We start from the raw sequence: 19,751 nt of genomic DNA, 5'->3' as shown, positions 1-19,751 counted from the left end.
TGCATCAAGTCCAACCCACATATCAAAAATGCATTTGTAAAAACCACACACTGTTCTCCAAATATACAACTGTAATGCATAATGACAACATAAGGCACCTTGGAATAATATTTCCACTTTATTCCAGATCAACATGACCTCATCCAAAACATTATAGTGAAGCTCATGCATAAGACCTAGTAACACCATTGTATTTTGTTCATCTTTCTGCAGACTGTGTTAAACATTTTTACCATGTTTAGACCAAAATTCAAGTGAGCTGCAGGAATATTTCAGGAATACTAAGGCTACGTTCACACTGCAGGCCTTAATGCTCAATTCCAATTTTTGATCAAATCCGATTTTTTTGTCTGGTTGTTCACACTGCAAATAAAATGTGAAAGCAAACAGCTCTAGTGTGAACGGTTCACGGCCCTCAAAGCGGCCCCGCATGCGTAAAAGAAGACGTCACAGACAACGCGCTCTGTTTCCGGAAGTAAAAATGGCAGCTACAGAGCTAGTAGGTGTTGTTGCAGCAGTCTATCGATTTCTGCACAGTCGTAACCGACAGAATTTTGACAAATTAATTAGAGAAAGAAGGACACTGAGAAAAAAAGAGAGCCCGTGCTTTAACAATGGCCTTGTTTGGAGTAGTGACTGCTACCTCCGTGCAGAGGTATATATGGACACGGAGTTGTTTAGCTTGAATAGAACTGTCTCCCCATATGCTAATCAAGTCCACTGACTCGCTCCGTCTCCAGTGTCCGCCGCCATGCTTTCTTGTTTGTCTTCTCCGGCGCTGATAATTGCCTTTTGTCTTGTGTCAGTGACGTAAAAGACGGATTTAATGTGACATGACCATTCAAACAGCAGTCACTTTCTAAAACATCAGATATGTATCGGATTCAGTACCACATACGAAAGTGACCCAGATCGGATTTCAAAATATCAGGTTTGTGCTGTTCAAACTGTCATACCATGATTGGATATGGGTCGCATAGGGTCAGAAAAGCAGGATTTGATGCACTTTTGCCTGCAGTGTGAACGTAGCTTAAGTTTTACTATAAGGTAAAAATCACATTAATATTACTGAGAGTAAAACTTAATATGTGAGGAAGTTATGAGCTTGCTGATAATTATTTTTAGATAATTAAAAATGATTCTGTGGTAACTGAATTTGAAAGCAAAAGATACTGTGCTCCCTTTGATTTTGTGATAAAGAAATATCACAGACATCCTCACCACCAAACTGGACCACCTTCAGATCCCCCTGCCACCTGATCCTGGATCAAGGACTTCCTAACCAACTGGCCTCAATCGGTCCGCCCTGACTATACACCAACCCATCCAACCAACGTCATTGTCAAGTATGCCGATGACACCACTGTGGGTGGGCTCATCTCCGATGGGGATAAGACATCGTATATCGCGCGAACAGGTGTGAAATGTGTGTGTTTAGTTAGTTTGTTTGTTTGCTTGTTTTAATCAATTTTAAATCATGCTTTTTATTTGTTTTTTGTTTCTAATGTCTCTGTAAAGCACTTTGAATCACCTTGTTGTTGAATTGTGCTATACAAATAAATTTGCCTTGCCTTGCCTTGCCTTGCCTTGCCTTACATGGAGGTAGAGAACTTGTCCCACTGGTGCTTAGAAAATAACCTGAAGCTGAACGTTCTTAAAACAAAAGAACTCATAATGGACTTCAGGAGGCACAGACAGGTTCAATCTCCTCTCATTATAAATGCCCTGGTAAAGAAAGCCATCGCCAGCTCCTCCTGTCTTGTTTGCATTTCTCTTGTTTTGTATATATGTATTTCTCCCGATTGCTATTTATTCCTACCTCGTTCACCATAAACTATTCTTTGCATTAGGTATATTTTTTTTTTCAGTAAAATTTTTCCCTTTGACTTCCACATACTTCTCCCCTGGTAGCCAAACCCTAAAGCTGCTCTTCTTGTATAAAGTCTTTGGCTGTTGACCAAACAGCTATTTGAACCTGTTTGCTTGTTAAATTTCAAGCAAATAATGTGTAATTCAGTATGTAAACTGTAATACTTCTACTGTGTTTTCAGATGAAGAGTAAAATAAAATAAAATAAAAAATAACTAAATAAAAAAAACAAAAATCACTTTCAAACTGAAACAGCCCATGTACTCTGAGGAACAGAGTTCACAGATGCAGTTATGATGATGATCTAAAAAATAAACTTTGATGCATATCACTTGATGAAAAATACAAATTAGCTCATAAGATGTAAAAAAAGTGTTTTTATACACTTTTTTTTGTATATCTACGTCTATATAGTCCATGAAAACCTATTGCAATCTTTTGTTCACAACACTGGAGTCGGCGTGACAATTTCAAAGGCACCGCTACGTTTAAGTATTTTAATCTGTACGGCTTGTTTATCCATAGCTTTACTGACTCAGACTCAACTTCAGAAGGGGTCGGGGGTGGATGTTGCTGGTGGCAAAAAATATGGGATGCACTGAAAATGATTGTGCTCCACTGAAAGTGAGTCAGAGCTTTTCCCAAAAAGAAAGGAACAGAACCCACAGAGTTATGTTAAAACAACAAAAGCAAAATTGAATCCAACAAGTCTATAAACTGGTAATATCTGAGGGGCCATTTTAACAAGGATCACACATTATTTTCAACATTTGTGCATTTTCAGGAATGAGCGGTCTGTGTCTAACACCCAGCTGCACAGACACTGGGAAATCTATTCTGTCTTCATTTTGATTCATGCCTGCCGGGGATGTCAGCTAATTGGTTGCTTGGAACATTATTGACCAGATCTTCAGTATATCAATATAAAATTGACTGAAACTTCAAAGTAATTAGAGCACGGATCAATAACATTTTTAAAGAATTCATAATGGCGGAAAACTAGTTTTACATGACAGTACTGCTGCCACAAAAATAATTTCTTTTGCTGTCAGACAGCTAAAGTAGACATAGCAGCAAAAACTAAGATAATTAGAACACAGATCAATACAATGTCAAAAGAATTAAAAAGCAGTAATTAATCCAAATTTAAAAAACAACAAAAAACAAACAAAGAAACAAATACAAAAGTAGGTTTTAATTACGAGTTTTTTTAATTGTGGAATGGAAATATGAACATTCTGGATGATCTGCAAGCTGCTTGGCAACCCATCTCCACCCTAGTGCTCCCTTTCATGCTATACCTGATCTAACTGTATATTTTGTCCATGATCCCTGTTCAGTTCTATATTAGCGTCTTGCTGGTGCTCTTAAAGGACCCAGTTTGGTGCGGTTTGTGGTTGAGCTGGTTTGTGGTCCAAGTGACCTACAGCCCTGCCCCTGCAATTTTCTCTCTCTCCCTCTTGAGTCACCCCTTATTACTTTATATTTTGCTAGGAAAACTGGAACTAGGTGAAGAGATTTTCAGGAATAGTTCCCCAGGCTTCTAGAAGGACATTCAAAACTCGTCTTTGGATGCTGTGTGCTTTTTGTTCTGTTCTCCATCTAGATGATCCACTGTGTGTTTTTCTATCAATTTATCTATGCTTTTAGTGCATTGGCAGTATGTTTGCGATCATTGTCATGACTGAGCATGTATTGTATCTAAATCTGTATTCAACATCTATTACAGCTGTAGACACTCACTTTTGTACCTCTCTTTTGACCTCCTCCACATATTTTGACAATGATTTTAAACCAAAAGGTTCAAATTTGGAGTCATCACTCCATAAGACCTCTGTCACTGTCTGTCAGTTTAGTTCTTGTATAATTTATCATACATTTTTTCCCTGCTTCCTTTCCTTAAGTATGGCTTCTTGACAGCCACCCTTCCCCTGAGACTACTTTTGATGAGGTTTTTTCTGCATGTTAGATGGATCTGCAGAAGGCCAAGTTACACCTCTCAAGTACTATTGGTGGCTGTAACTCAGGAGGTAGAACAGGTCATCTACTAATTGGAAGGTTGCTGGTTTAATCCCTGCCTGCTCAAGTCTACATGCGAAGTATTCCTGGAGGCAAGATACTTACCCCAAAATGTTCGTCTATGCATCCATCGGAGTGTGAATGTTAGATAAAAAGAACTTCTGTGAATGACGCAAGCTGTATAAAGCGCTTTGATTACTCAGCTAGAGTAGAAATGTGTTTTAAAAGAACCAGTCCATTTATTGTACCATCTATTTCAGACTTGAATTTTTCATATTTCTTAACAACGTGACTTTCAGATACCGTTTATCTGCTGTACATTGTGTTTTTTTGGCCTGACACTTGTTTGCCCTCCATTTGTACAGTTTCCTCATATTTTTGGAGGATGCACTGCATATCATGCTGAGATAAATCAACATCTGGGAATCAGCTTGGTGCAGAATTACTACTTCATGTCAAACGCTGCTATTTTTCCCCTTTTTAAAGCTTCAGCTAAAGAAATTGGAAAAGAACTTATGTGTTGCAAAAAGGCTTCAGGTAAAAAGTGCCTGAGACGTCATTGGTTCTTTGCCAAGTTTTCTATTATGTGTAGACACAACACTGTTTCATCCCATAAGTGCCTTTTTATGGTCGAAACTTGAATGGCTCATAGGTCAGTGTTAAGTTGCTTAACAAACAAACTAAAAAAAATCCCCTGAATGTGAAAAAGGACGTTAATGTTCAATGAAAAACTTGATTGAAAAAAGATCTGTGTGTGTGTGTGTGTGTGCTCTTTGACCACTTGACCAGTGACTCAATTGTTCAAATGATTGAGGCCCCTATAACACTGGCTAAGCCAAAATAACTGATAAACCAACTAATTAAATCAAATTAGAAAGGAAACGCGGTGTATACAATTGGCAAATCTTGACAGGTAACCTATGATTTGACATTAAGTAGATTCTCAAACCTCTGACTTTCTATTTCTTTTGACTCCTCTGAGAAACTATTTGGCTGGTCATTCAATCAGGAAAGCAGTTCCGCCATGAATACCTTACCCTTGTCCAGACCCGTGAAACATTAACCTTGACAACACCACTGAAACAGAATGTTAACTGTTGACCTGGTCACTTCTCAAAGTGATGCCCCTCTCTGCCCTGCTGTAAATAATTCATGTGGGATGAGCTTACAAAGCCAGCAGAGCCCGGGCAACTTCAGAGCCAATATACAGGCAAAGTGTACATATAGCACTTTCATTCTTATAGCTATTGATTATGTGCCATGTTATCCAGAAGCTTGGCAATAGATTACAAACAAAACAGACAATAAGATGGCCTGACTGTCGACACGTGTTAAGCGTCGACTGTATAAGTGGAAGGCAGAGTGGAAGCGAGGCAAGCTGAAGGACTGATGGACCTTCGCCATTATGCAGACTTCTTATTTATATGTGGTCCATGGATTGCTGGGAATAACAGCTTAATCATGCCCTGACTTTCAGCGTGGGGTGAGGAAATTTGTTGATGTGCAGAATGACAGATCCTTATATAGAGGATTTGTCCGTTACACCTTAATCCATTAGGAAAGTCTCCTGCTTCAACTGTAGTAAAGCCGATTTGGAGCTTGTTGATAGCATCAGTGGGCATCAGGGAGGTGGCAGTTCTCAGAGAGAAACAGCTTTGCTGATATGCAGATATTCTGGGAGCATGTGCAAGCTCATGATCTGAGGATTATACCTAAAGTTTGATGGACAATTAAAATATACTTTTACTTTCAGATGCAAAAAATTCCATTTTTCAGTTGAGGTTTAGATTTCAGGAGAGGCAGCACATAAAAAAAGTCTTTATTCAAATAAGCAAATGTGAAGCCTCGTGTAGTACAAGTTAAACCAAAGAAAAATGTTTTAAGCAGAGACTGCTGTGCTACATTGCCTCTGAAATAACTGGAAGATGATTTTTAGTGAGTCCCTGTCACGTGTCACATCAGGCACATGCATTAAAACTTTCTCTGACTGCTCGGGCAGTGCTGCAACAGCATGTGGGTAGGGCTGCTGTGCTCAAAGCCAGATGGCCATGCAAGGGATATGTGCTCTCATATCAGATATGTTAGAAACTAAACGTTAGCACAGTCTGCAGCCTGAGCTTTTGGATCATAGAGATATGGCTGCCATCACCAGATGCTTTTAAACTGAAGTAAACCTTAAAATTAGATCAGTCTTAGCCAAGTACTGCAGATGAAGGGAACACCTTGTTTTCTAAGAGCCAGTGGAGTTTAGTCAAAACCTCGAGAAGAAAAGGTAACACTCTTTCTAAAAATGTGTGTTACGCCGGCGTGCTCCTGTTTGACTGAGTTATGGTACGGATACAAATTTTGATGCAAATTCTAGCTCGAGGTAGTGTGACACCTCCAGAGATCAGCTGTGAAAAACGTTCAGTGAAGTCACTGAGACACTGTTTACTGGAGACAATAAGTTTGCAAAATATGAACTGTGTGCATGCGTGTGTGTTTGGGCCGGCTGAAAGAAGTAGGCTCCAGAGCTTCATGAAGAAGAAGAATGTCTTAAATAAAGTAATTTGCCTCTGGTTCTGCTGCATCTATTTAGATAAATGTCAAACTTTTCTTTATAAATACAACAATGTGGCACAAGTGCAGCTGACTGTTAGAGTTAAGTTCTCTCTTATATGTCTGGACACTTTTTCAGTCAGTTTAGTCTGTGTTCATCACTGACTAAAGATCTGTTGATCTACATACACTGTATGAACCTGGCTGAATTGAAAGCTACTTTAAGGCCAGGGCACAGGTTCTTGTAAAAAGATGTCTTGCCAGGCTTGGCCAGCACCTTCCCCTGGTCACACATTTCTATTTAATATATGTAATTACAAGCACTGTGTGCTCCTAATAAGCAAGAAGAGCCAAGTGGCACAGTGACAAAGCAAACTGGGCTAATCCCTGTCACAGTGTTCTGATTTCCTTCCCCGACCGGCTTTCTTCCAGGTTCGACAAGCCTTTCCTAGCGTGCAAAATCTTAAAGTGATTTACACTCCATCGCGTTTCCCTGCCATAACATCCTACCTTATCAACAATGCAAACAAGGCAACCTGTGCAATCTCTGCGTTTGAAATTACAAGGAGTATGATTAAAATGACTCCTAGACATGCTGGAGTTTTCTTTTTTCGCTGACTCGTAACACGCAGCCTGAAAAAATATGCACAGGATGCAGGAGTGAAAATGCTGTGAATGGACAATCATAGCTGTGGTGTGCTGCACAACGCAAATTAACTCAGCAGTCAGTGAAATTTAGACGAGTGGTGAAGACAGCACTAGGTGCATTTAGATGGGAGGATAACTCACTTTATGTCACGGATTGCCGGGGCAAGCCGTGTGGATTTGTAGTAAGGACCCAAAAGGCGGCAGCTCTGGTGCAGGTGAGTGTTTATTTACAGCAGTGGGTACAAACAGCAACGGGGTGTGACATGAAACCGAAAACCTAAACTGGGTAAACTAACAACACAAACCAGGAATGACGGTGCAGGGAGATCCGGGGAAATACACATGAAGAGACGCAGGGAGACCGAGGGGAAACAACACAGACGAACCAGCAACTACCATAACAGAAGACATAACTTAAATACACTCAGAGAACACAGGGAGATTACACACAGGTGGGGAACACAGGTGACACTGATAAACATAACGAGACAGGGCAGGAGTGAACACAACATGACGCATACTGACGAGAGACTGTCAGTATGCAGGAAGTACACAGAGGTTCAGACAGGAGGAGAGAGAGCACGGGGAGAACACAGACATAACAGGCTGGGGGAAACATGGAATAAACACAAAGAGAGACGAGAGCTCATAAATACACAGAGGGGCACACAGGGGGTAAGAGCCGCAAAGGGAAAACACTTAGGGAACACCACAACAGGACACCTCAGAAAACATGGCCTAAATAAGGAGCGAAAATACAAGGAACCAAGAATACTGGGCCAACATGGCCCAGGACCATGACAGTACCCCCCCCTCAAAGGCTGGCCCCAGACAGCCCAACAAAAAAAAAAAACAGCCAGAAAAAACAGAAAACAACCCGACCAGGGCGGGCGGCGGGGGTCCAGGACGGAGGGCTCGAGGCAAAACAAAACAGGAGCACCAGAAGGCCAAAGACAAAAAGGAAAAACAAAACACGAGACCCAACCCAAGAAAACCAATGAAACGAAACACACCACAGCTCAAGAAAAGGAGCCCAACACAGAGAGGCCCAGGGGGCCGACAGCATAGGAGTCCAAGACAAAAGAGTTCAGAGGGCCGGCCGTGCGGACGGCAACGGCGGCGACGTGGACACAGTTCGGGGGGCCGGCCGTGCGGACGGCAACGGCAGCCACTCAGGCGAAGAGGGTCCGGGGGCCGGCCGTGCGGAAGGCAACGGCGGCGACGAAGGAGACCATGGAGCAGTTCAGGGGGCCGACCCCGACGGCGGTGACGTCCAGCTGGTGGCCCAGAAAGCGGCCGGTGATTCAGGCGATGGCGATCCGGGGGCCGACCGCGCGGAAGGCAGTGGCGGCGGCGAAGGAGACGACGGAGCAGTTCAGGGGGCCGGCCGCGCGGAAGGCAGCGGCGGCTCCCAAGTGTCAGGCGTACCGGCCGAGGATTGGAGGGCACCGGACCAGGCGACGCTGAAGCACAGGCAGAGGCTGGACCAGGCGACGCCGAAGCACAGGCAGAGGCTGGACCAGGCGTAGCAGAAGCACAGGCAGAAGCCGGACCAGGCGTAGCAGAAGCACAGGCAGAAGCCGGACCAGGCGAAGCAGAGGCTGAAGGCTCTGAGGCTGGACCAGACGAGGCTGATGACTCGGACGAAGCTGGACCAGGCGAGGCTGAAGACTCGGACGCAGCTGGACCAGGCGAGGCTGAAGACTCGGACGCAGCTGGCGATGAGGCTGCAGCTGGCGATGAGGCTGCAGCTGGCGATGAGGCTGCAGCTGGCGATGAGGCTGCAGCTGGCGCTGGCTGGACGGGCTCCTCGGGCCCTCCAGCTGGCGATGAGGCTGCAGCTGGCGCTGGCTGGACGGGCTCCTCGGGCCCTCCAGCTGACGAAGCAGGAGGCTGGACGGGCTCCTCGGGCCCTCCAGCCGAAACAGGAGACAGGACGGGCTCCTCGGGCCCTCCAGCTGACACAGGAGACAAAGGCCGGAGCGGTCCCTCGGACCCTCCAGCGGAGACACGAGACAAAGGCCGGAGCGGTCCCTCGGACCCTCCAGCGGAGACACGAGACAAAGGCCGGAGCGGTCCCTCGGACCCTCCAGCGGAGACACGAGACAAAGGCCGGAGCGGTCCCTCGGACCCTCCGGCAGAAGCCATCACAAAGCCAGCAGGCATGGAGTCCTCTGGCAGACACGAAGGCAATGGATGCTGTGCTGAGCACTGGCCCTGCTCAGACGGCACTGACACGGGGCACTTCCCAGGTGGCTGCTTAAACTCCAGGGGTCCAGAATCAGCTGAGGACTGGGACCTAGCCTCTGGGGAAGCCCTGGAGCAGCAAACAGTGCCAATGGCGGCTGAACCAAGAAAAGCACCTTTAGTTGGACTTAGGCTTTCTCCCTGCATGGAGTGAACGAGTGGAACCGGTAATGCTGGAGCCGGGGCTACTGGGGCCTGCGCTACAGGCGGCACCGGAGCTACTGGGGCCTGCGCTACAGGCGGCACCGGAGCTACTGGGGCCTGCGCTACAGGCGGCACCGGAGCTACTGGGGCCTGCGCTACAGGCGGCACCGGAGCTACTGGGGCCTGCGCTACAGGCGGCACCGGAGCTACTGGGGCCTGCGCTACAGGCGGCACTGGAGCTACTGGGGCCTGAGCTGCGGGTGGCTGCGAGGGAGCTAACTGAACTGAGGGTGGCTGCGAGGGAGCTAACTGAACTGAGGGTGGCTGCGAGGGAGCTAACTGAACTGAGGGTGGCTGCGAGGGAGCTAACTGAGCTGAGGGTGGCTGCGAGGGAGCTAACTGAACTGAGGGTGGCTGCGAGGGAGCTAACTGAACTGAGGGTGGCTGCGAGGGAGCTAACTGAACTGAGGGTGGCTGCGAGGGAGCTAACTGAACTGAGGGTGGCTGCGAGGGAGCTAACTGAACTGAGGGTGGCTGCGAGGGTGCTAACTGAACTGAGGGTGGCTGCGAGGGAGCTAACTGAGCTGGAAGTAGCTGCACAGGCGATAAGCAGCTCGCGTTGACATCCGCCACACAAAACACAGCCCCTGAATGAACAGTCATAATGTCTGGAAAAGACACAGAGTCCCCACTCACCACAGCAGGTGAATTAGAAGGCCGAATGTCCGGCTGTGGGGTGGCGCGTCGGCGGCGTGAATGCCGTTTTCTTCGGGAAGCCGGAGGTGCAGTGATGGAGGAAACCGGCAACGACGGAGACATCACGGCCGGCTCCTCATCCTCCGACCACATTGCTGCGAGAAAAGCAGCGGGTGAGTGACAGTCAGAGTGGAGGGTGGATGGAGAGGAGTCCAGTGGCAGCAGCGTGGAAACGTTTCCCGATTGTGGCGGTCGCTGTTGCGGTATGACGAGCTCGCGAACTTGTACTGTCTCCTTGGCTTTCTGCAGATTGGACAGTAGGCCCGAAAATCCTGAGAGCTCGTGAAGATGGGGATTCCCCTTGAGAATTGCCTCGATGGCGTTTATCCCAATGGACATTGCTTTAATGTCCGAGGCGTGGGAAACTCGCTCCCACAGGCTGAAGATGTGGGCCAAATCGCTTTCCCGGGAGGAGCCTGCTGGGTCCATGGTGGCTGGTTCGTTCTGTCACGGATTGCCGGGGCAAGCCGTGTGGATTTGTAGTAAGGACCCAAAAGGCGGCAGCTCTGGTGCAGGTGAGTGTTTATTTACAGCAGTGGGTACAAACAGCAACGGGGTGTGACATGAAACCGAAAACCTAAACTGGGTAAACTAACAACACAAACCAGGAATGACGGTGCAGGGAGATCCGGGGAAATACACATGAAGAGACGCAGGGAGACCGAGGGGAAACAACACAGATGAACCAGCAACTACCATAACAGAAGACATAACTTAAATACACTCAGAGAACACAGGGAGATTACACACAGGTGGGGAACACAGGTGACACTGATAAACATAACGAGACAGGGCAGGAGTGAACACAACATGACGCATACTGACGAGAGACTGTCAGTATGCAGGAAGTACACAGAGGTTCAGACAGGAGGAGAGAGAGCACGGGGAGAACACAGACATAACAGGCTGGGGGAAACATGGAATAAACACAAAGAGAGACGAGAGCTCATAAATACACAGAGGGGCACACAGGGGGTAAGAGCCGCAAAGGGAAAACACTTAGGGAACACCACAACAGGACACCTCAGAAAACATGGCCTAAATAAGGAGCGAAAATACAAGGAACCAAGAATACTGGGCCAACATGGCCCAGGACCATGACACTTTATGTCTGTTCTGTTCTTGAGGACACATGTCATGTATTCTATTTTAAGAGTCACAGTGCTCTGAGGTCCTTGGGTACAAAAACTTCAATATGTGCAAGAACAAAAGAAGATGAGTTTTTCTCTATACACTGAATTATTAAGCTCTTGCAGAACTATATACACAAGAATTGAGCCATAATTCTTAACATCTCAATTCAGGTGTTTTCAGTCCTACTGTCACAGGTGAATAAACTGAGCATCTGGCCTTGCAGTCTGCCTTTACTGTAAAAATATTTGGGAAAGAATGAGTCGCTCTGAAGAACTCATTGAACTCAAGCGGGGTGCTGTAATATGATGCCACTGTTGCAACATTCACTTTGTGAAATTTCTGCCTTCCTGGATATCCCACTACAATCTCAAAGTGGTAGTATTGCAAAATGGAAGCATTTAGGAACCACAGCAACTCAGACCACGGAAAATTAAATGAAGACTCAACAAGTTGCCAATGCTCTGCGGACGGAATAAGTGCAAAGTAACAAATCTCCTCTGGTGTTAACATCAGCACAAAAACTGTGCAACGGGAGCTTCATGGCATGGGTTCCCATGGCAGAGCAGGTGCAATGTATAGGTGGTTCAGTAATCCATATAGCATTCCAGTTATTGCATCTGACAGTCACAACTAAGATTCTAATTTCATACATTTCTTAAATTTTCCATGCAAATAAAAAAGTTGGTTAGGCTGCAGAAGCGAGCCTGATCAAACAGGTCCTAAAAACCCCCCCCACATCAGCAGCAGACACCCGAGTACTGAACTTGAATGGGCATTACAGCGTGACATATATATTTTTGTGTACCTGACTTCAGGAATGAGGCTGAGGAGCAGGAGGAGCCAAAAGCCAATATCCACTGACTGAGGCTTCCAACGTGCAGCAGCCATAGTCTCTGCGCAGGTCTGCAGAAGGAAAGAGGAGACATAAGTGGACGGTGTTATGTTTGGAGACTCGACCAAAATATCCAGTTTTCCATTCCTTATTTATTCCATAATTTATTTCATCTTCGCACTCTGCACCACTGCACATATCAATATAAATATGCTATACATGTTTATATTACGACCTGTCCAGGCTGTATCCAGCCCTTTCTCCCTGTGGTAGCTGGGATAGACTCCAAGCCCCCCGCAATCCCGAATTGAACAAGCGGAAGAGAATGGATAGATGGATGCTGTTCTAGTCTGTCTACTCTGCAAAATACATTGAGAGCAAAGAAAATAACAAGGCCCAATTCCCTGTATTTGTGCACATACTTGGCCAATAAATGTGATTCTGAATTACTCAGACTTCTGAATGTATTACTCACAAAATGTTGTCCGATCTAAGTCACGATTGTAAACAAACAACATGACTACGCTATGATGAAATAACACAAACAACTGGACTAAATATAGTAACTCAGAACCTCTTTTAGTAGAAACCGTCCTCATCAGTGTTTTCTTGTAGCTGTTTAAAAGCTCCGGATAATAATGTTTTTTAAACCTTTTAATGATTAAACAGCCCTCTTTAAAACAGACCTGGGCTATGTCTATGAAGAGGTAGAGTGGCACCACTTATTGGAACAGGCAAATGCAATTTAACATATTTCATAGGATATATTACACCCCTTACATACTACATAAAATTGATAGTAATTATTCCCCCAGATGCTTGAGATGTAAGGTGACAGATGGCAATCTCCTACACATGCTGTGGAATTGCCCAGTGATAGAAGAATTTTGGAGACGGGCCATTCAAATAATCCCAAGGGTAATGGGGATCCAAATTGAACTGGACCCAAAACTATGGATTCTAGGTGACAGAGGTTCTATTAACGTGAATTACCATAGGTGATGCCCCAATATCCAAGTTGGATTATGTTCAGGAGTCTTGGTCTGAATTCCATTCTTTCTCAACTATTCGGTTCTTTATTTGTGTGCCTTGGGTTTTATTTATTTGTAGGTCCCAGACTGCCCTGACATACTTCTGTAACACTGTAACACTGTTTAATTCAATTTACTTTACAGTCTACTGCAAACTGTTCAGCCCTTGAGGTCAAAAAGCAGCTCCAAACCAAGTTGCTCCCTCCACCTTGCCTCACAGTTGGGGCTAGTTCTTGATGTCGATGCGCAAAGTCTCCTTTTTCTCCCACTCCAAAATACAAAACGATAGCAGCGCATGTATTTGATGAGGGCCACTTCGGAGAACTCTTTTGTCTGATCTTTTCAGAAAGGCTCTTGAGGCAAAATTGAGAAAATAGAGAAGATACTTCTAAAACAAAGCTTGTCTTGCAATTTGGACACAAACCCAAATCTCCTTTTTAAAATTCTTGCATGCGATGCACCAACAATCGACACCAACAAGCAAAAATATATTCTTTAGGTTTGTAATAGCAATTGACTGATTCTACTGTGAACAAATATTTTAGCAAGTTGTAGAGATTTCTGCAGGTGTTTATTCTTTCTATTCTTTCTGTTACGCTTTTAAAATTACACAGTGTGCTCTTAGTAGGACGCCCACACCTATAGAGAGTAGCTCTACTGAATTTCATCCATTTGTTGACAGCTTTTCTTATTGTGGATAAAGAAACAACAAAGTCTTTAGAAATGCTTTTGGAGGATTTCCAGCTTCTTCTAAGGTGTGATGAGAGCGTTCGGGATTGAAGCATGGCTGCACGAGTCATTCTTTCTCAAGAAAAGCAGACTCAGCAACTGGGTTTTGCATGGCTGAATTCACAGGGCAGGGCACCTCTAAAACTCACACTTCTAATCTCATCTCCTTAATTTGAATGCCTGACTTTAAATAGCTTTAGCACAAAGGTTCACTTATTTTTCCCAGCCTGCCTTTTGAATCATTACAATTTGTTCAGTGAAAATGTGAAAAGTTCAAAATTTTTCTTGCAACTGTAAGTACAGAATTGATTACTGATCAAACCAAACCTAAGACTGCTTTTCTTTTAAATTACTCACCAAAGCCTCAACAATAACCTGCCTGTTCTCCTGTGCTCGATAAGTTATATTCATGGTATTTATGGTGTTTTTCAGTCTTAAATTCACCCCAACACATAATACTGTGAGTCTGTCTATTATGTGGGTTAAAATCAAAAGATGCTTTATGTCCACTCAGTGTTTAAATGATCAGTGTGGAAGAAAAAAATGACACATTGTCCAAATAATACTCAGAAAAGCAATGTGTATAAATTTCCTCTGTGCTTAACGGGGATGGCCTGACTTATTTACGAGAGCTGGCTTCATTTATTCTGCGCCTTTATTTTCTTATCATAATAGAGAATTTCTTTTAGGACACTAGTGATTTGAAATGACATGGGCTTATAAGGTTCTTTTGCATCACCACAAAAACAGAACAGGAATGAAGACAAATGTGTCAAAAACAGTTAGATTTCACAGTATTTTTGCATTTTGCATCTCCTTGCATCAGCAGGTGATCTCAAAAGACACTCTTTGTATACATGTGTAACCTTGCAGAAGTTTTGCAGTTTAATGCACCAACCACACAAAACTGCAGCTTACTGGTGCACAGAGTAAGAACACAGACAGCTGTTCCCCATCAGCAAAGACTTCATTTTCTTCCGTGCTGGAAACAGTCCCCTCTGAGTTTCTGTTTGCTGATCCAAAACGAGCCTGGTTAGCACACCAGACAATGAAATAAGGCACGACTCTTTGCTAAAGATGTACACTTATGGAACTGAAATTGTAACCAGTAATAATTATTTTTTCTACATAATTATTTGACTACAATAGTCAGTAATAATACTGTTTATACAGCCTTCAGAATCCCTTTAAGCACATGCTTATTGTAAACTGCATGGTTTAGTACTTAATATATACTTTACTTTAATTAATGATTAGACCTTATCTCTTTAACAAGCATGCATAGGCTATATAAACAACTTCGCATACTGTGCGCTAATTAATGGTTGCCCAAGGGTTTTGGCTATCTGGGAGAAGAACTCAGGCCATGCAGTAAAACTGTGGCTACCAGTCTAAGTGGGGCACAGGATGGGGAAAAAAGTCTTCAAGACATTGTGTGCATGAGAGGCTAAACGGCTCTGTGGCAGCCTTCATCCTCTCCTTCATCTTCCTCCCTTGGGTTCTGCAGTGAAGTCACATCATCTTCCTGACTTCAGCAAAGTTTAAAATGTAGCTCCATAGGCTCAGCTGTGAACACGCAATATGCACTTGTTAGAAACTTGCTTTAAAATAATCTGCCGGAAAATGTGATGAGGTTTAGATAAAGACTGCTGTAGTAATTATCAAAGACAGCTTGTTAGTTTGTTGTTTTGCCACCACAGGTTTATATTCTACTTGTTCTGCAGGTGTGCAACACAACAGAGAACAGAGTTTAACACTCAACTCAGGTTTCAAGTGTTTGCAAATTGTTTGCAGCAATGCTTCACTTTATCAAGAATTGTTATTGACTGAAATTCTATTATCACAACAGTAACATTCATTTAATTTTCTGAATGTCTTTTTTATCCCTTACTCCACATCCAATTTACTTTATGATTTGAGACCTGGCTGGAATGATATTATTGGGCTCAAGCCCATCTGTAGACAAAGAAGTGATGCATGTGCTTAGTTAAAATTCAATTCATTGTTTTATTGTTTGTCATGAATGTCTTTGGTGGCAGATATTGAAAGTAATAGTTCATAAAAGCCCTTGGATTAACAGTATATAAACACATGGTTTCCAGAATGAGCAGGCCCATTAATTCTGCTGTAAAAATGTCCAAACATCAATTTTACAAGGACATGTCTAACTATATTTATCCATAGTGTTTAACACAGCACAAACTAGAAATGTACAATGACGTGAAAATGATTTTGTCCCCTGTTAATTTCTTAGATTTGTTCATATTTCTTATACATTAATGTTTCAAAATGCAGTCTTCAAATGATGATTTCATTTATAAAGGAGGAAGAAGTCCATCCAAATCTACCTGAAAAAGTAACTGTAACTGTGATTAGTAAATTTGTTTTTGGAAAGCTGAGTTCAGTTTCAGCAGCCACACCCAGGTTTGATTACTGCTACACATGTGGAATCAAGAAATCACTTAAACAGCCTCACAAAGTGAAGCTGGCTTAAAGATCTCAAAAAGAAACAGATCGTACCACGGCCTAAAGGAACTCAGGAACAGATGGGAAACAAAGACATCATCTGTGGTTATAAAGCCATTTCTAAGGTCACGGGACCTCAGCAAACCACAGTAAGAGCTGTTATCACAAATGGAGAACTTAAAATAGTGGCGAACCTTTGCAGGAGTGGCTGGCCTACCAAAATTAATCTAAGAGCACAATCACGACCCATCAGGAGGTCAGAAAAGAACCCAGAACAACAACTAAAGAACTGCATCCGAAAACCAAATAAAGGACTTGGATATGCATGTAAATAAAAGCTCAAAAATGGAGATCTCTTCTCTCTGGGCCTGTCTGTGAGAGACATCATATACACTATATAAACGCAACTTCATACTGAAATCACGCACATACTGTGACTCTTTCCACAGCTGTTAGGCTAGAGTAAAAAAACTACCCTTTATTTATGCCTTCATGTCTATGTAACTATTACCTACAGCTAAACTGAAACTAAATTCATAAAATTCTAAATACATATTCTCAAAACAAATGATGCTGAAAACATACAAGCTATTATTACCACTCACTGCATGACACATGTTCAGTTTGTTGCTTCATGTTAGGAACTTCTGCATTTGCTGTTGCACTCAAACAAACAGATCAGTACATGCACCTACATAAAACAGTTTCCCTTATACAGTATATGCGCTCTCTTTATGATGCAGAACAACTGCTATCTTAAAATTAAAACTGTCATTAATAATGCAGCTAATAAGCAGCGGGGCAATTTACAGAAAGGTATTACCTTGCATTAAAAATGAATGCATTCAAAAATTGGCAAAGCTGCTACTGAATGCAGTCTGAAAACACTGAGAAGATGAGAAACAAGAAGCCCGATGACTGAGGTACAGCAGTCACGCAGTCACATGAATGCACGCACACACGTGAAGCAGGCGTGTGACACTTTCAAGGCTTTCATCGTGCTTTTGTGAGATTCAGCCCTCCCTCCCTATTGCCACCGTACAGAGAGAAGATCAAACCCTTTCCTCAGGGGAATCACTGATCTCTATGTTACCTTAGAGCACTGATCATTACAGGAGGAGTAAACAAATGAGTGGATGCAAAAATACAACTCGGGCTGGTGTTCAAACATGCAGTCGCATTAACAGTGTTCCAACCTGTGACTATCTTCCTACACTATATCTGCGATGGAGCTGAGGTGAAGCCGTTTCAATAAGGGTGTCTTAATATTGACTGAAGTAGCTAAGCACCAGGATAAGCCAAGATCCACATCTACTTTAAGTCTTTATACTGGCAGCTGTGCTTGCGAGAATTGGCAATTATTTTTAAACAGTCTTTGATGCTTCTTGGCAGTTTGTCACCTAAATTTTTCCAAGACCCGAAGTAGCAAATAAAGAGATGCCTCAGTGTTGCTGCTGTGGCATTTAGGACAAGCCTTCACAATTTCCTTGTCAGATTAAATAGCTAAGACCGCATCACAATGCAAACTGCAATGAACAAACTGTTTGATAAGTAGCAAGAAATCAGGCTCAGGTCAAAGTGGCTATGCCGTACTGACAATCACCTGATATCAAGAATAGAAAAAAAGTTTTCTTTGTTCCTTATGAGTGAGTATAAAAAGTACCCAAAAACTGCTTTGTAACCTTTTGACTTGTTTAGGATGCATCCCACCTTTTCTCCAGTGACACATGGGATAGTCTCCAGCTGGTTCAGAACATCTCCAAAACTGACCACTGCAGCTCTTGTGGGATGTTCCCGGTCTGCAGTGGTCAGTATCTATCAAACGTGGTCCAAGGTAGGAATAGCGACAGGGTCATGGGAGACCAAGACTCACCGATGCACATGTGGAGCAAAGGCTGGTCCGTGTGGTCCAGTCCAATAAATGAGCTACACTACCTCAAATTGCTGAAGACCTGCAAAAACTGCTGGTCTGATAGAAAGATGTCAGAATACAGTTTGTTGCCTGCAGAAGAGACTGCAGACCAAACAGGGTGCCTATATGACCTCTGTCCAGTGACGAAAACGCCAACAATAGGCACGAGCATCAGAAGTGACCCCCGGAGAAATGGAAGAACATCATGTGGATCGCCAGCTGCGTCGCTTACCTGGGGAACACCTTGCACTAGTATTGCCACAAAGCAAGAATGGCTCAGGGATTGTCTGAGGAGCACAACAATGAGTCTGAGGTGTTGACTTGGCCTCCAAATTCCCCAGATCTCAATCCTATTAAGATGACAAGATGCCCCACCTTGAAACTTACAGGACTTAAAGGATCTGTTACTAACATCTTTGTGCCAGATACCACAACACACCTCCAGTGGTCTAGTAGAGTTTATGCTTCGACTTCTCAGGGCAGCAAAAGGGGGACCAAAAACAATATTAGGAAGGTGGTCATATATGCCTAATCGATGTATGCTTACAGTCTCTGTTACAAACCAGTGGCTGTCATTGTTAAATAAAGCATCACGTATACCTTTGGATGAGAAATATTACAGTGGGGCTTTTTTCTAACATGGAAACGCAATCCTGATGGTCTCTTTAAAGAAGAAAGAGACGGGATCTGAACATGTTTCCATGCCCACCTATCACATAATCTTATCAGGACAACTGAACCAGAATTCAAGAGCACTCTCATTATTTCACATGAATTCACCTAAAACTGGGTTACTTGAGCAGCCACATTAGGAGGTGAATTGTAAATGTAGCCATTTGAATTGAGCATGGTTCATGCAAATCAGCTGAAATGCTACTTTTAATCATTTCAACACATGTCATGCTTGAGGCCATGCCAAGACCCAGTGTCAAATTATACCAATCTTGTGCTTAAGAAATGCTGTTCAAACAGAAAGCTGCAGTCTGCCATGCAAGATTTTGTTTTATTCTTTACACACATCACATTCGGTTTCCAGGCTCTGCCTCTCTCTTTCATTCCCTTCTGCGCTGTGTTTTTGTTAAAAATAATCCTGGCTCGTTAGCCATTAAAGATTTTATGTTCCCATAAAAGCTACTTGATGCCCTCTGGTACCAGAGGTATCATTTCCTTGTCTTCTAACGTCTGTCTGAAAATTGCATTGCTAATTTCCTGACATATATTACCACCTATTCGAGTCACTTCCACTCATACTCATCACTGCATATGTGTCATCTTTAAGGCTTCAAATGTCCGGGGTGAATAAATCTTTTGAAAATATGTAGACATTTCTGTGCCCTTAGGCTCAGTCATAACACGGTTTCACCACAAGTAGTCTTTGTAATTTGTGGCTGAAAAAGGGGAGTATTTTCTAGTTAAAAAGATGAAA

General features: G+C 43.5%; 1 protein-coding gene across 2 annotated transcripts in view; it reads right to left on the bottom strand.

Moving 5' to 3' along the window:
- The window catches only part of gabra3 (gamma-aminobutyric acid type A receptor subunit alpha3), a 118,670-nt gene that overhangs the window by 75,610 nt on the left and 23,309 nt on the right, over positions 1 to 19,751 (bottom strand). The window contains exon 2 of one of the 2 annotated variants that reach the window (XM_040049826.1): positions 12,161 to 12,258. In XM_040049826.1, coding sequence (XP_039905760.1) covers positions 12,161 to 12,243 — 83 coding nt within the window. In that variant the 5' untranslated portion in view covers positions 12,244 to 12,258. Of the gene's footprint in view, positions 1 to 12,160; positions 12,292 to 19,751 lie in introns of those variants that run through there. The other variant, XM_040049827.1, reaches the window with a different exon arrangement.

Source organism: Simochromis diagramma, unplaced genomic scaffold (assembly GCF_900408965.1).
Source record: "Simochromis diagramma unplaced genomic scaffold, fSimDia1.1 OVJJ01000050.1, whole genome shotgun sequence".
Taxonomy (NCBI): domain Eukaryota; kingdom Metazoa; phylum Chordata; class Actinopteri; order Cichliformes; family Cichlidae; genus Simochromis; species Simochromis diagramma.
This window is presented reverse-complemented; position numbering and strand designations above follow the sequence as displayed.